This window comes from Phoenix dactylifera, chromosome 2, assembly GCF_051530095.1.
Source record: "Phoenix dactylifera cultivar Ajwa chromosome 2, Ajwa_hap1_PhDact_Kaust_v1.1, whole genome shotgun sequence".
Lineage (NCBI taxonomy): Eukaryota > Viridiplantae > Streptophyta > Magnoliopsida > Arecales > Arecaceae > Phoenix > Phoenix dactylifera.
Genome location: NC_143191.1, coordinates 7,524,548 through 7,540,070, shown reverse-complemented (window position 1 = coordinate 7,540,070; position 15,523 = coordinate 7,524,548). Strand labels below are relative to the sequence as shown.

Here is a 15,523-nt window from a genome sequence, read left to right as displayed (position 1 = left end):
AGCTTATAGTACTTATCAATGAGGTCTTATTAATCAGTGTTACACATAAAAAATCAATTATAAAAATTAATATAATTAGACCGGCTCTACATAGATCGCCATTTTACTAATAAGATTTATCACTACTTCAGCTACTTTAGCGGCTTGGCCAATTACGCACGGTACAGCAGTCACCCAGATTGGCCATTAGCCGGTGGCTGCCACCCCAGGGGCGCCGGCAGCAGCAGCACAACCATGAGTTTGAAAAGAAGGGAGAGAGGGAAGAACAGTTTTTGGTTGTAGGGACACACACCTCGAAGGTTTAAGTATCAATAGCAGAGGGCATGGCCAAACACCCGCACTTAAGAATTTAGAGGATACCAATCCGCCAAGATACAATGATCAAACTTTTTAAGGGGTAGTGGTAGCCTAACCATGAACGTGGTGCAAGCGTAGGAAGACATAACTCTTGTTTAAATTGCTAATCATAATCTACAAAATGAAAAAAAAAATAACAAATAGTTTCAAGCTTTCTCGCCATCAATTGGACAAATTTAAATCAGGCAAACCTTCCAAAGTACAAATGAACTTTACAATTTCTTGTCATAGAGACATTTTGTTGGCTGGTTGGGAGCTGCAGGTTCTCATAATTTCTATCGAATTCGGACAGTGACACTTTAACTTTCAGCAGAAGCAAGAGAGGCCAATCACTCGCTCTCTGGATGATAGCTATCTGTAGATAATTATAAGATAAAATGATCACACTGTTAAGGTGTAACAGCAATTCAAATGGCTCCTTATGGTGAACACTACTGTGTTCAGGATAGAGTGCCAACCACAGCATGAACATGTACACATTGTAAGGCATTGTTCACTCCTGTTCAAACCACTTATCTACTGGTCGAAAAAACCAACTACTAATCATAATTTTGGCAATCTACAAATGAGCAGCGGTTTTTTATAGTAGGGCAGATATAAACTTTGGAACACATTATGTAAACTAGCTGTCATGGAAGCGTAACTCCAGTCCCTGCTCTTTTTGGCTTAGATATTCAAAAATTCCAGGAACAATAATATGGCATTCTGAAGAAGTCCTTGTGTATCAACCATATGAAAGGTCAGTATGGTTGTCACCATGGGTTCTGTATTCTCATGTTCTTCTAATTGGAAGAAGTGTTTTCAATGTCCATTTCATTAATTTTGATTTGTAGTAAGTCATGAATCTCTGTGCATCGTGATCTACCAACAACCAACAGTTTGTGAAAGAGAAGAACACTTGTCAGCAACATCAGCATGTTCTTTGCTCCTCAAGCCATACAACAGAGAACTCCTCAAGCTACAGAACAGACTTTTTCTGGCAACCATCGAAATCAGAATAAGCAAGCATTCGAGCAAAATATTTAAAAATTCTAAAGTTAAATTAGCTAAGTGATTATGTGAAGAGAAGCAAAAGAAATTTATATCATCATTTTGAAGAGTGACTACCTTGTCTAGAACTGCTGCAACAAAGGCGGTCATCATCAACATAGGTTGCATCAACACCCATCATCCATGAGCCAACTGATGTATCGTCATGAGCATAGGTCTGCAGAGATGCACTGCATGCAGGAGAAGTGCATTGGAACCAACGTCATTGTCTTATCTATAAAAAGAAAAAACAAGAAAAGAAAAGAAAATAATGCCAACGTCTAACTACAGTAGAGGCCAGATTCATGGTATGCTGTACCGGTCGATACTGGGCATACCGTACCCATACCAATGGGTGCCAGTATCGGTACGCCAATGTCGGTATGCCTGACGTACCGCATACCGTACCGTACCAACACTCGGTACGCTAATACTAGTGCGGCATCGGTACGGGGTTCAGTACCAGTACAGCGAACCTTGGGCCAGAATATGTAAAACAGAAAATAGCACATGGAGATGCCATTTTTCATCCTTTCTTCTTTTCCTTTCTGGTGCTTTTGTATGTGTGAATTCGTGCACTTACGAGAGAGGTGTGCAATACATCAAACAATCTATTGTAGAAATAGCTAACAAATTGGAAATCGATATATAAGTTCATGCCAGTATAACTGCAGTAAGAACCCGAACTCAGCTTAGAATCCATATGAAGGGCTCATAGTTCAGTTTTACAATGTACTTCCTTTGCATTATTCCTTAGAAACTACCACATCCATCCATCAGAAATTTGAAGAACCAAGCAATAAAAATATCATCACTGCTAATACCAGTTTAACTATCTTCTTACAAGTGCATGGATGAGCAAGCTCCATTACTGCCATCTTTGTTCAGGTTGTTCCTTCTAATTTTTGGAAACTTAACCCAACCAACCATCTAATATTTCAACTTCCAGTCTGTTTCATCTCCTTCCGGAACATTCTCATGGTTGAGTTCAAGTAATTTAGTATTCTAAAGCCTTTGCCACAATAATGGCTTTCCCCAACCATCTATACCAGAAGTACACAAAACTGGTGGATGAAAACAGTGCTCTAAGGCTCCATTTGGTTCCTGAATATATCTGAATGTAGTCACCGTTTTTAGACTTATTCTGGTTATTCAGCCACACAATTTTTTCGTGCACTTGAATAAAGCCCTGGGAATGAGAGGTACATAAAGCACCTTTTTGATTTTTGTTTAGTTTTAACAGGTTAAAATTATTCTGGAGGTAAGGGCCAAATGACTTTATGCAAATAATGAGACACAAGTACCTTTCTGAATAAAGTAGTTCAAACATTTGAGTTGAACTTATTCAGAAACCAAAAAGGCCTACAATAATCTAAACAGCCAACAATAAGCGCAACGAATAAAGAAACTAAGCTTAGAGAAATATGACCTAGTCCAAGTCACACAAGCGAAGGTGCTTTCTTCATGGTAGAATTTTACCAGCACCAAGGCTTATATAGACAAATACTCTCCTCCCAAAATATAAGGAACCTCTAGTCTTCCAACAACAACTCAATAGGATCCACAACAAACCCTATGATCCTTTGCTTAAATACAGTAAAATGAGAAAAAGCTCCAGTAGAAATCCTAAGAAGAACATAATTCATGGATATCTTGATCTATAAATGCATCCAATTGGACACTACACCAACAAATGCTCACCTCAAATTAAGCCAGACAACTAGTTCCACCAATGGTGCTTTGCTTCTTATTAGCTAGAACCTTCTACCTTGGGTAATGTACCTAGTTCTCAATCTTCTTATTAGCTAGAACCTTCTACCTATGGTAACGTAACCGGTTCTCAATCTTCTTCGAATGTTGAACCACACCGACTTCCCAGTCAACTTCTTCATGTATATCTTGATCTACAAATGCATCCAACTGGACAACCCAACAAATGTTTAAAGTCGGCAACATGTTCCACCAACATGGTACTTTGGTTCTTAGAAACCGGAATCTTCTACCTAAGATAATGTGCTCGCTCCAAAATCTTCTGGGAATCATGAAGCTGCAACTTCCCAAGTGCATTGTTGCTAAAAGGTTTTTCGAGAATATTCACTTCCCTGCACCTACGCCTGCATCTACTCTCACACCACTCTCAATTCTAGCAATTAAATTGTGCTCTTGTTCTCTCTCTAGATAGATGAGAATAAATGATCCATGCTCTAAGAGATAATTAAGAGGGCTTAAGTGAATGGGTGTCTCAAATGTAAGAGCTGCACTCTGTCACATAAGTGTGACCCTAGGCTCAGATGCCTTCCCATCATTAATAGACGTCCCTCGAGTGCATAATCGACTCAGAATATCTGGTTAAATGGAGTAAGTTGGAGGAGAAAATGGAGAGCTAACCATTTTATTGTGGTAACTTATTCCTAGGTTAGGTGGAGTAAATAGGTTAGGAGGAGAAAAAAGCATTTATGTTGGTGCCATTTTTCTGAAATACCCATTCTGCTCTTCTGGAAACATCATTCATTCCATGTGCTCACAAGATTGATTGGCTGAAAAGAAGTGGAACAAGTGGGTTTAGAGACTTTTATTTGACCTAATTCCACTTCCAAACAGAGCCCACTTTCAGAAACATATTAAAAGAGAGAAGGCAACAACTAAATAAGTATGCTTTATCAAGGAGTATGAAAAAAGACATTTTAAGAAAAAAAAAATTATTTTAATTACTTTTGCCTTTTAAGAGATGAATTCATAATTATTTAGCTAGAGTCACTACTTGAAAGTGGGATGCAATTATGACATTGACTTACATTAGTTGTTGCGACTTAAATATGTCCTATAATCCTAGAACTAGATTACTCTCATTATTTCGACATGACCAAAGATAGACATAGTTGGAATTCTCGAAATGATTAGGCAAGCCAACCTTTGTTACTGACCAAATTGGCTGAAATAGCCAAGAAAAAATATAGAACTAGTGATTTTTTCTTTTTGCCCAATCATAAGTATTTTTGTCTGATGGAAGGTGGTCTTCATAGTGCGCATGTATGTTTACTTCTAAAAGTAATTGACTTGACAGTTAAGATCTAAAGCAAAAGGCAAGGATGCATCATTACTCCAGGACATTTACCTGTTTATGTTGATATACCGAGCCAAATTTTTTGACAGTATAATTAGTGAACCAGCAGCATGACGAAAGTACCTGCAGGCAGTTGAAAGCATCATGTAAGCGTTACCAGCAGTGTGAAATGTAGGCCAAAATCCATAATAAAATAGAGAATCGCTGCTGAAAAAAGGTAAATGTCAAGTGCACTTCAATCCCTATGTTATTGCAGAAGAATTAATAAATCTAGAAATTGTAAAAGCAGGAAGGAAATTTCATATACTGAACAATCATAAATGTTTAAGCTTCTGTGGACTTTTTCCGACATCCAGCTCAATGATTTTCTGTGTGCTGGCATCTATATTGTAGGTATAAGAGGCCCAGACTTCAAAGAACTTGAGAATATATGCATAGAATAAAACATAAGCATTATTACATTGAAAGCAAATGTAAACATATACTCACAACTTTGCATCTCCAAATTTCCACCACTCAGGTTCATACCACTGCTTTCCCCTGAAAATGTTTGGAAATGGATCAACTAGAGAAATACAGAGACTCAATCTCCACTGGAGGCAAGAACACTTCTATACTAATAAAAGCCATTCTACCTAGGTAAAATGTCAAACAACTCTCCTGTAGAAAAAGCAAACAAAAGAAAAAAATAGAAAAAGAAACCCTCAAGCATGCAATTACATAGTTGACATAATTAAAAGTATTATTCGAGACTGTTTATTATTACATATGGATCATTAAGAATTTCATAATAACAAGTGCACAGAAAAGCTAAAACAAAAGTTGTGAGATCCGGATTAGGTAATAAACGTGACACCTTCTCATGTAAATGAATTTCAAATTCTTCATGCCTGTTAGATATGTTCGTTTAAATTAAATTACTAGGCCTTTGATGGTTTATATCAAGTGCATGTGAAAGTTTCACTATTGGATCGAATTACAAGTCTTTTGGAACTGTAATTGAGCGGCCAGCTAGACTATTAGTGTCTTACAACAATTGCCAACACATAGGTAGATCTCCTGACGTGTCAATCAAAATAAAGTAATTTTTTGTTTAAATGGACCAAAATGTTTCTTTTTTCTCCTCTCTTTTCTTCATATATCTTTTTATTTCCTCCTTTTCTCCTCGCTGCTTCATATTCATTTTATCTCGCAAAGATTGCTCTATCTGATAAGTCCAAGAGATGGTCTATTAACCTTCAGAACTCCTATAGGCAGAAGATTCTGAAACTTGGATCTATGTCATCTCATGTTCTACAAATCTAGATCTAAACATCATATAAAAGCAAACATCGTAAAGGGCCTCGTCCCCTCTTGACTTTATTTGCTTGAGGAGGCTAGCACAAGAAACAATAACTCTGCATGTCAACTATAAATTTCAAGAGCAATCTCTTATAAACGTGGCATGCAGCAACATAATGGTCGGCAAATATGTGATGCATGTTATGCAAATTGATTGTGCCTCTCTTAGTGGTAAGACATACAAAGAGGGGTTTGCCAAATGATGTTTGTTGGCAAAGTGAGACAATCTTGCCCATGTATGAGTTTGCTTGCTCATCTTTATCTATGCATAACATCTCAACCTTTTTGTAGTGAATTATATAATTGTCACCATAGCTGTTATTGCCATGATCAGACCTTTTATATTTTCTTTTATGTTGATCATCTGCCTCAGCTTGTTTGAAATCCACGAGAGATTATGCTAACATCTTTCTACTGTTATTCTAGGCTTTCAGGTTAAGCTAGTTTTATTTCTTGCTTAGTTGCCATTATAGCCAACAATGACCAGATCAAACCCCTTCAAGTTTGGCATGCAGGTTCTAAGAGTACAGACAACTTCGTAAAACAAAGAAAATTATCTATTATGGGCACAGTCTCTAAAGATATGCAAACTTGTGATGATAAATTGAGTTAAACATCTAAGAATCCTGCATAAAACTTTAGATAAAGATTATAGTGATTGTGCATGAAAACTATACGACATTAAGGAGCAACGTGAGAGGACAAATGCAATGCTTCTATATACTGTAGAAAAGGTGGGGAATAAACTTCAATAAATTTCTTCCAAGAGTGAAATTTCTCACACATAAAGACCTTTTAGGTCCTTATTGGGCATTCCTGCTGGAATATCTGCAGGAATCAGGCTTCTTGACCCACCCATCCCACAATATTTTGAAGGCCAATCCAAATCCTAGCTAAATACCAGCCTATCGGCCTATTGGTCTGCAAGAACAAAAAAAAGACCCATGGAGGTCATTTTTTCCCTCCCACAGGATTCAGGCTGCAGGAGTGTTGGGTTGCTATGGGCTTTACCCCAATAAGCTGCCCAATCCATAAATCCAGCAGGAAATCCAACCTGACAGGCCCTTACTAAGAATTATATACCACAGTGTTGTAAATTGGAAAGCCAACTGAGACAAGGAGGTCCAAATGCAGTACTGAAAGAATATACAAATACTATGAATGAACAATAAAACTGAATCAAAACAGTTACAAGCCTTTACTCATAAATGCAACATTCAGGTTCCATAATAAAATACTTGTGTTCAGGTATATTGGAATGGCAAGTACAAACTATCAAGTAGGATCTCTGAGTATTCTGTTTGAAGCCTATGGATTTCATTATCTATAAATAAATATTGGGTTTGAGTTGATTAATGAGTTTAAAATTAAGAGGATTAGTTTTCTTAAAGTTTTAACATATCTAGATCTAAGACAGGAAGACGTTGTAACCACTCAGATATGCATCACTGCTGGAAAAACTTCATGGAATGTTTATTTATTAATGTGTATCCCATTTTTTTTGGGAAAAGACATCTTGTTAGAGGCTGCATCAGTTCTGTAAGTTACAGTATCATGAATTTCAAGAGAATCCCAGTTGCTGATTGATTTTCTGCTTTATTAATTTACAGGCAAAGCAGCCTCTCTTTCACAATTTAGAAATTAACATCTAAGAAAAAAAATAAAGATAAAGTTTCGACAATAACCAGTGTTTGTCAATTGCAAGTAGCATTGGAAGTTGACATTGGCTATGCCACATTCACAGGTAGAACCAAGGGCAGTGAATTTGTCAAATTGGAGTTAAATGTGCCATCTGGCATAAACAAGTGAACAAGCCTAGATTCAGATTAAGGGAAAGAGTATATTTTGGGTGCCAGTACAGGGAAGCTTTGCTCTCAAAATGTAAGCAGGAGATTATGTAACTATAAGGACAAATTATGCATGAATTTTAACTAGAATCCTTTAGAACTTCAGTAATTATGATTGGTCTTGATCAGATGTAGAAGCAGCAAGGAATGGCTGATAGAAGAAAATAGGAAACATCAGCAAGCAGGTGAGGAACTGGGAAATAAAAGTACCCGGACAGCTACACCACCCCAAGTAGAAAACCCAGAAAATAATGAATTGATGTCCATTTATCTGTCATGCAGTTAAGCATGCACCTAAAGCATTCAATATTACGCTTCTCCTCTTCATTTTTATTATTCTCAGCTGTAAGAGTCATAAATTGGCAAAGCAAACTTTCAAAAGAAAAAGCTGCTTGCTGTAAATAAGCAGTCATCATTGTGTCTTTATTTGTTGCAACAACACAATCATCATTTTGCTCATCAATTTGCTTTTAGACTATTGAAAGAACCTGAACCATCTTAGGCCCACGACCTAGGCCAACCAACCTGGGCCCCAAACCCAAGCGATCCTGCTCCCTGCTTCCCCCTCTCTTCCTGCATGCATACCCCACCTGCACCACCTTCCTTCATGCACCGCCTTAGCCCCAAGCTCCCATCATCCCCCCTCCTCCTTCGTCTTCTCCTCTTCCTAGTCTACTCATCGTCATCCCACTGCCAGGCGACCACCTCACCGACCCCCCCTCCTTTTCTCTCTCTCTTCTCTTGTATTCTTTGTTTTCTTCTTCTCTTCTCACCGGAAGCCACCAGCACTGCTCAGCCCCACCACAGCCAATGCCTCCCATCCCACCAGCGACATCTCTCTCTCACACGCACACTCTCTTCTCTCCTCTCACTTGCTCACCCACCCTAAAACCTCATCTCTTTCCCAATCCGCCCACCTTATCCTTTCTTTCTTCCATCTCCCACCATTATGTGCACATAATTGGTCCTCATCTGACTCTCTCTTCCTCTCTACTCTGAATTCCCCTCTCTAATCTAACCCCATCATGGGTTTTTATTTGTATGGAGTAGAGATTATCACATTGAGCAAGGGAAAGTTGGATTTGAGGCCCCGGCTTCTAGCCAAAGGCATGATTGACATAACTTCTAGCCCTACTGCCATATTATTTAATTGACTAATGTGGTTTTCGGATGTATTTGGGGAAAAATATAGGTCTAGGTCTATGTCACTGGTTATCTCCGGCAAATTTCTGGCAACATGGACCTATATTTGAAGATCACTATCATAATCTATGAAGATGTCTTTTGATAGCCCAGGGCTATTATTGTTGTAGGAAAACCTAGGCCTAAAATTGAGGGGTCCATCAAAATCACTCGATTTTGCCAAATATAAACACAAGATTGGCTCTCTTAATTAATTAAAATACTTTCCATAAGTTTCATAGTTTTTGGAGATCTATTTTGTTAATTATGAATATTTGTGTTCCAAAGAATTTTGAAGGTTAATTTGACTAAAGAAATAAAATGGATTTTGATAGGGTATTTAAACCTATTAAAGGGCTCGAGGGGTCATAGTTTGATACTTTGATGTCTAAATTATTTGTAATTGTTAGGTATTGGAGAAGATTTGGTTTGCGCAGAGAGTATTGGTTAGACTTAGCTTGCTTGAGAAATAACCTCAAGCTAAATAGAATATTTTAATTGCATATCTCTAAAATTAATATTTATGATAGTTATTGCACAAAATACTTTGAGAGTTGCATAGTTCACTTTGGAAAGCACCAGCTGAAATAAATTGTTTGTTTCTCTTTAAATACTTAGGATTTTGGACCATGTCAATCTGTGTCATGCCAAGTTGACATGATGTTGACATGGAGCATTGCTTGGCACGAGATCTGTGCCACTACTAACACACATCCATGCTGCCAGCACTCTATTACTAACACATGTCATGCTTGATATGATAAGACATAGTATTGTTAACCATCATCCTGGCACCAAAATCAAAACTTCAATTTTTATTATTTGTCAAATATTCTTTGTATACATGTAAATTGGATCAAGCAAGAAGAAAGTTAAATCTAGGATTATATTGTTACATTTAAATTAATTAACCTAGAAATTTTTCCCGATATTAAGATTACTAGTTATCTTAAGAAAGGCAATGTACATAACTTGAACCTATCTAACCAAGACAAACTTTCTATTCTAACTAATATTGGTCATGACAGAAAAGGCAAATTTATTCCTTGGCTATGATTTGTAGAATATAAGTACACAAAGAAATTAATTATAACATCAAAAGGACAAAGGATGTACTCTTCACTTATGACAGCTCCAGACTTCATGCAGCCCATATACACATTCTTGCGAGCACGATGGCTTTCAAGAATCTCAATTAACCCATCTGGTAGGCCATAAAAAAAAGTGGATGTTATAAACTTCCTATACAATGACTAAATATCAGCACAAGCATACAAGAAATGAGAAATTTTCTTATGCATCTTAAATCAGGAACTGAGTAAAATACTTTACCCAGGTCAAGGTTGATACTGTCATCAACTTTAACATAAAATTCTGCATCCCATGTTTCTACTGCTGCACTGAAGAAGAATTTAGCTTTTTTGGGCAGCTCTTCTCCATCTTCCTCATGGCTTTCCTAAATAACAGATGATATACATATGTAAGAATGCAATAATTGCAAAAAACAAAATCTTATGGAACATTAGATTCCAGAGCGGAACTAACTGTTACATATCATTAGGCAGGAACATTGCACATGTAAACAAGAAATCTCTAGATTTTACATGGACTTCTAGGGAAACTACTTTTTGGAGCTACTCTGTGTTCGTGACCTTTTGCAAAACAGATAACCATTTAAAACCTGCTTATGAAAACAAGAGAAAATTTCTAGATCGTACAAGGGGCTTCCAAGGAATTTTCTTTTTAGGGGTTGTTTGGTTGTGTGAGCCTTTGTAAATCAAGGTACGTCGTCTCAGTACCCGGACCCGTACCGGTGCCATTCAATTACTATGTCGGTACGCCCGGTATGGGGATCGGTTCGGCATACCAAATATCGGTACGCTTCCCCACCGCGTGCAGGTACCAAACCGACATAGTACGGTATTCCCCATACCATCTAGTATGGTATGGTACAGCGTACCTTGTGCTAGACAGATAATCATAAAACCTGATTTTCAATGAAATGCAGTCTATGAAAAACAAGATGGGACCTTTTCTCCATAAAACTCATTATGTAGGTTTTTATGATCTATCATTTATATTTTTTTGTAAACAGGAGGGAGTTCCACTCCTATTATAATTACCTGGGTCCGAAATCTTAAGGATGAACTAATAAAGACAAACCCCAGAACCGCCAGTTCTAATAAGAGGGATACGACCGTGAGGTAATCCTCAGTTCATATAACATATCAGTTTTAGCATTTTACAAAGCAAATTTTATGAAAATCACCAAGTGAGTGATTTTTTAAATTCATTTTCCTTAGGTTTTGTGTAAACCCATGCTAGTGAATTACAAAAACCAAAAGGCCCCCTAGTTTCACTTTTACCAAAAAGAAAAAAAGAAAAAAGAAAAAGAAAAAGAAAAGAAAGATATACTTCACATGGTTTAAGAGCAACTTACAACTTAGCATACGACCAGACAATTATTTATAAGCTTTAATGTATATCTACATACTCTACCACTTCCATGTATGTCAATATGATCGGAATTTATCAATAGTTGCAAGGTTGCCATTTCACAAAGTATGAGCTAGTGTGTTAGTTTGTCATTTAAAACTTATGTGAAGTAACCACTACTAAGAACATCATAGTGTCACATCAAAGTTAGACCTACCCTACAGTGAAAAATTTATAGATACAATATTTGCATTCCCATCACTAAAATTATAAACAATATAAGTTCTCAGCTGAATGCTCGAACTTGCGCCCTTAAAAAATCATAATTAACTTACAAGAATCAAAAAATCTTTCGTCTGACGATTTTCATCATCAATGTTACGATCTAAGCTGTCACCTCGATTAGCACTGCAAATTTCAGAATTTATATAGTGGGAGATTGATTAGCAAAATTTGGAACATGGCGTGCATACACAGGCAAGTGGACAAGCATGCACATACAACACATTCTTCACAAGAAAAAAGGAAATTATAGCTATAGCATTAACTATCATAACTAATTTAAAAGAGGGCATATATCAAGATTTGAGGAAAAAACCTCCGACCAATTACAAAGCGAATGACCACACCCCTTTCCTCAAGTTTCTTTAAGGCATCACCTACAAGAATGCAATGAATGTAATACCACAAGATTAATTTATTGAGAAATTGATAGGATAGTACGAAGCTGATATCAAAAAACTGACAGGATGTGTCAAGTAAAAATCATTATTTGATATTGTATGGTATAATGACATTTTCTGCCAAGCACTTCAGTGATACACATCCTTGGAACCAAGCATGCAAACTGTGCTACCTAGATACTTTGCAAATGTGCCAAATGTCTGGCTGTCCCAAAGTGCTTGGCACTTTGGCTTCCAAAACACCCAGCGGTACTTCCATGAAACACAAATATCCAAAAATTAATAAATGTGTGTGTAATATGCGCATTAATGATCTAGTTAGCGAATTAGTTCATTGCTGGGCTAGGTGTGAATCCAATTCTTCTTTATAGTTGCTTGGCACTAGTGAAAACCAAGCTCTACAAGGGTAACTCTGCTAAATCCAACAAGTCTTTTGACTAGCATTATGAGTATTGGACTTTCACTAGAAAACCCCCTGCAGTATCAATCAGTCACACTATATTACACAAGTGAACACTCAAAAAAGAGTTTGTCACTCCAATTTTTTGCACCCATCGTTTGCCATTAATGACTTAGCAATTTTTAATTTTTGAAACAAATATTTTAGTTCTCTAACCATGGTTCCACCAAAATTACATAAGATACTACTACCCAAACTTGGACTCCTTTTATAGACCACGCATTGTAAACAAAGGAAAACGCATGCCCAAAAAGGATGATATTCTTGGGGCAGGGGTATCATGCATACATGTGCATACCGAGAAAACAGTCTTGTAGCATCTCAAACCCAAAACCTCACTCGCAATCCATGCATTGTGGAGAAATGTTACTCTCTAAATATCTTTTTGGTACATTATGAGCCACTGTTGCATAAATGCTTGAAGTACCGAGCGAAATTAATCATAAGCTTAGGTAGCATCTACAAGGTTGAGGGTTCATTTTCTGTTTTTTTTTTTTCCTGCTTCAATTTAATAAAGCCCATCTTGACAGGCGATATTATGTGTGCAATCAACACGGCTCCAACCACGCATTTAGGGTAAGAAAGATTTGTCACAAGCCAAATAATCAAGGGTTCACTTTTCCAGTATTCATGAAACCACGAACAATTATGACCAACTCAGCCAATGTTCATTAGACATTGTGAAGTTGAGAAGCTTGGGAGAAATCCAACCAACCTCTTGGCATCCAAGAACCCCTAAATATGTTCCTTTTGAGGCGACTCCCAAATCCAGTATAGACTCCAATAACGGCAAGAAACTTCTTCCTAGAAGAAGACCCACTCTGCGTCAAGAATCCCTTACTCTTAGCCAACGTCAGGTCCATCTCAGCCTCAACCATCTTCCGTCCAACTTCTCTGCATATAACCAAAACCAAAGATTTTCACTCCAAATAAGTCGAGATCTTTTCAAAAATCGCTACTCCAAATCGTAGAAAAGTTTACTTGCATCCGAGATTCATCAGCTTATCCTCCACCGAAAGAATCTTTGGCGCCTAAAAATAATAAGAATCCACGTCAATTCAAGAAATACAACTCCAAAAATCGCCAACATTAGAAAAAGATAGGGATGGAGATGGAGACATGGCCAGAATTCTTCTGAAGCAGACCGGATAGTAGTATTCTATTCTCGGCATCCTGCCACAACCTATAGATCCAAACAAAAATTTGATCTTTTAGGATAATCAAGAAAAAGAGATCATAAATAGGGAGACACGGTAAGGATTCTCATAAAAGTTTCAATCTTTTACCCTAAGAAAGCATGAAAATCAAAGAAAGATCCGAACTTTAGGGCAAGCAAGCAAAAATAACGAAGCAAGATTCAATCTTTAAAGCAAGCAAGCAAAGAAATCAATGAGAGAGATCGAATGCGATGCGTTTTGGATCTGGAGAGAGAGAAGGGGGTCTAACCGTCCAGCAACGTAGAGCCAGGCGAGGCAAGACAAGAATCCCATGATCAAGGGGGCCTTGCTCGATTGAGAGGAAGAGTGGGATCGCCATCGGCGCTCGTGCCTCATGGCGCTCGCCAGGCTCTCCCGGATCGGGAGGTGGCCGCTTTCCATCCGCCCAAAGACGAAATCTTTGCGATCTTCTCCTAAGAGAGAGAGATTCGGTTTCTCCTGCGACAATCGGATCCACACGGAGGACGACAGATCCCAGACGGGCAAGAAGGGAAAGATGTTTGGTTGAGCTACGGTGCTCGGAAGACGGATGGCATGTGTTTCAAACCGGTTTCCATTTTGCTGCTGTTCTTTATATTCCACGTGGCAGTCAATGGATTGGTTGGTATTAAATCTTAGCTCTCCCCTCTTAAAAATAAAAAAATAAAAAAAAAATTATATCATAAGTTATACAAGCCCAGAGGAACAACCGCCTATGATTGGCATGGTGCTCCACCATATAGTGCATATGGTATAGAATATAATTTCTCCTACTTTCAAGATATAAATGGTACAACGAGATATCATTATTATAATCTTTGCTTAAAAGTGGTAGAGGCTACAGAGCCATTATCTTTTAGCCTTCTATTGGATACTTTCATGGGGAGCCTCCTAGCTGTTCCTCTTAGTTATAATACTCTCATGTGCTACTAGTCTACCATATATATAGAGAGCTAGAAATAGTTGTACTTTTAATAATATAATTGATCAACTTTATTATATTCTCAGTCATCTAAATTTAATCTAATATCTAATTGATCAAGATCCTTTAGCTTCAAAACATCTTTAAACTAATATTGCTCTTCTTTTAGATTTTCAGAGAAGTCTAAAACCTAAACCCACTCGTCAAACAACTTATGTTTGAAAATACTTTGATGTCTCACGTTGCTAGATCTTGAGTAGATGATACAAAATATTTCATACTTTTTTGGGCTTCTTTACAACCTAAATACAAAGATGATTTCATCCATAAATTATAGCATGGATAATTCACACTACCTTCTTAAATTTTAAATTTTACTTTCTTTTTCCAATCTCATTGAGTATCTGTGGGCATCACCTTTGATTTTTCTAAGATATCCTATAAATCTTCTCCCATCAAATAAAATTTGACCAAAGACTTTCAAATTGAATAATAAGTATTGTTCAACTTATATCAACAACTGGTGGCAGCAGAAGCAGTCATATTGAAATTGATGAAGTCAACCATCACGATCCGAGTATTGAATCACAGTAGAGTCCACATATTTGCCTACATGCATAATAAATTACTAGAATCTCTAGAACCATGCCGAGTAATTATTTTCAAAACCATCAACAGTCAAAGCACCATTTCAATCTATGTTTCAAATAAATTCTAATCGAAGCTACACATTACTTGACCACACTCCAATTTTGCATTGATATCATGGAGAACCACAAACACATGAACTACTAATTCCAAAACCTATAGCTCTGGTACCATGTAGAATTATAAATACACGAACTTCCAATATCAAAATCTGACTTTGATATCATGTATAACCATGTGCTACTTGATGTGGACTAAATATACTGGTCCATGTTCCAAAACAAACACATATTAAATCAAATAAAAATAGTGGAAAAAAATTTTTAGAGAGAAATAAATTTATTTAAAAGAAATAAAG

General features: G+C 37.2%; 1 protein-coding gene across 2 annotated transcripts; it reads right to left on the bottom strand.

Annotated features, from left to right (window-relative positions):
* Positions 1–436: 436 nt before the first annotated feature.
* On the bottom strand, positions 437–14,285 carry LOC103715892 (hydroxyproline O-galactosyltransferase HPGT3). 2 transcript variants are annotated; one of them, XM_008803681.5, is made up of 12 exons: positions 13,846–14,285; positions 13,519–13,582; positions 13,381–13,430; positions 13,115–13,293; positions 11,855–11,915; positions 11,592–11,664; positions 10,153–10,276; positions 9,937–10,024; positions 4,940–4,990; positions 4,502–4,573; positions 1,465–1,577; positions 437–1,333 (listed from the first exon to the last, which is right to left on the bottom strand). In XM_008803681.5, exons 1-12 carry the CDS (start codon positions 13,995–13,997, stop codon positions 1,311–1,313), a joined length of 1,050 nt encoding a protein of 349 aa, XP_008801903.1. In that variant the 5' UTR covers positions 13,998–14,285; the 3' UTR covers positions 437–1,310. The 2 variants fall into 2 exon arrangements, with proteins under 2 accessions (XP_008801903.1, XP_088571294.1); XM_088715168.1 differs by lacking the exon at positions 10,153–10,276 and having other exon boundaries at positions 9,937–10,011; positions 11,599–11,664.
* Positions 14,286–15,523: the final 1,238 nt, after the last annotated feature.